Here is a 2,155-nt window from a genome sequence, read left to right as displayed (position 1 = left end):
TAGCTTCAATTACCAAACCAAGAATATTTAAAAATTTTGACGAATAAATGAAATAGCACAAAATTCCTACATTTAATACAAAATAAAAAATGTTATGTATTTTCTCCTTTACTCGGAAAAAAAAAATTAAAAGAAAAGCTCCAATCTCGGGAATATACAAATATTTAAAAAACTCTACGAAAAAATGGGAATACCATGAAATGTAGGAATGTAGTATAGAATAAAACAATTCGATGTATTTTTCTATTTACTCAAAGAAGCAAAATTAGGAAGAAAGCTGCAATTTCGAGGAAATGGTTGTAAGGTCAAAGATGGTGTAAAATTGGGTGACACTAACGTCTATTAGGCCTTCCTTGACAGTCCACGTCTATGGGGTAACCACATGGATAATTGAATCTCGCGTCAGGATTGAATACCAGTCCCTCGGGGCACAATTTATCCTCGGGAACACCTTCGATGCATTCTACGTAGGCGTCACACTGTGTTGGATTCGGAAAGCGGCCATTTCTCTCTGGACAGGAAGCTGAAGCTTGTTTGGTAGTCGCGTAATCCCCGTGGTTACCAACTAGGATATATCGATTTTGACTAGCACCTGAGAGAATCGAGTAATAATTGGTTTTTTCTTCTGTTAGTAGATGGAATTTTGCGAATTAGAATTTTTGTCAAAAATAGGAATCTGTTAAGTTTGAATTTTCGTCAGTAGTGGAATTTCGTAGATTTTAATTTTAATTTTTATAACAGGAGTTTTGAGAGTTTAAAATTCTGTAAAAACTAGAAATGTAAATTTAATATTTGGAAAAGAAGAATTGTAAATTCGTAAATTTCTAAATTTCCAAATTTCTAAATTTGTAAATTCGTAAATTTGTAAATTCGTAAATTTGTATATTTGTAAATTTGTAAATTCGTAAATTTGCAAGTTCCTAAATTTGTAAATTTATAAGTTTGTAAATTTGTAAATTTGTAAATTTGTAAGTTCCTAAATTTGTAAATTTGTAAATTTGTAAATTTGTAAGTTCCTAAATTTGTAAGTTTGTAAATTTGTAAGTTCCTAAATTTGTAAATTTGTAAATTCGTAAGTTTCTAAATTCGTAAAGTTGCAAGTTCCTAAATTTGTAAATTTGTAAATTCGTAAGTTTCTAAATTCGTAAAGTTGCAAGTTCCTAAATTTGTAAATTTGTAAATTCGTAAGTTTCTAAATTCGTAAAGTTGCAAGTTCCTAAATTTGTAAATTTGTAAATTCGTAAGTTTGTAAATTTGTAAGTTCCTAAATTTGTAAGTTTGTAAATTTGTAAGTTCCTAAATTTGTAAGTTTGTAAATTTGTAAGTTCCTAAATTTGTAAGTTTGTAAATTTGTAAGTTCCTAAATTTGTAAATATTTGTTTTCTCTGTTAGAAAATAGGAATTTTATATTAATAAAGGAATTTTAGAAACGAATATTTTTATTAGTAACGGGCTTCTGAGAATTTGAAATTTTTAAAAAATGTAGGAGAATTAATTAGGAGATATTCTGGTTTAGCCGTTGAGAATTCGTGGAGGAGCATGCTTAATCCTCTTATGAAACGTGAGGATGAGGTTATTATGTGAATCTTGGCTTTTAAACGTATTAGTACATAGACAAACACCTGTTTCATGATATTTCTTCGCAGAGTTCCCCAACAAGACTTTTACGAAATCTTCTGATTTATTTCTGAATGCTAATAGTGAATCACTCGAATGTGGTTGTGTATCTTATTAATTTATTACACCTATGGGGATCCAGGACGGATCTTTCACAATTTCGAAACTGATACCAAGAAGTTTTGCAAAACTCATTTTACCGTCAAATCCCTCAAATGTTTGAAAGCAAAGAAAAATTCGTTTTTCTAAAAACTGTTCAGAAATTTTTTTAAGAAAATACAAGAGATGAACGAGTGTTCCCCATTTCCCCCAAAAAATTCAAACTTTTGCCCGAACTTTTTAAGAAAAAGAGAATTATCAATGCATAGAAACTTTAATTACTCCTCTACTGAGCTCCAGAGGATTCCAACGGTTCTCCAACATTAAATTTCCAATCGTACAAAAATTCCTCAGCCACTTGTCACCCAAAAAGGGCACATTTCTCAGTGATAAAAATAATAACAAAACATGTATGTATTCGAAAAAATAATTCTACAAT

At 29.8% G+C, this 2,155-nt stretch overlaps 1 protein-coding gene across 1 annotated transcript in view; it reads right to left on the bottom strand.

Annotated features, from left to right (window-relative positions):
• LOC108573295 (chondroitin proteoglycan 2-like) overlaps positions 1-2,155 on the bottom strand; it is a 13,700-nt gene that overhangs the window by 2,789 nt on the left and 8,756 nt on the right. Inside the window, exon 2 of the mRNA XM_017935695.1 lies at positions 338-592. Within this exon, the coding sequence (XP_017791184.1) occupies positions 338-592 (255 nt within the window). The remainder of the gene's footprint in view (positions 1-337; positions 593-2,155) is intronic.

Source organism: Habropoda laboriosa, unplaced genomic scaffold, assembly GCF_001263275.1.
Source record: "Habropoda laboriosa isolate 0110345459 unplaced genomic scaffold, ASM126327v1 scaffold134, whole genome shotgun sequence".
Lineage (NCBI taxonomy): Eukaryota > Metazoa > Arthropoda > Insecta > Hymenoptera > Apidae > Habropoda > Habropoda laboriosa.
Note: the sequence above shows the minus strand (reverse complement) of the source record. Positions and strands in the feature narration are given on the sequence as shown.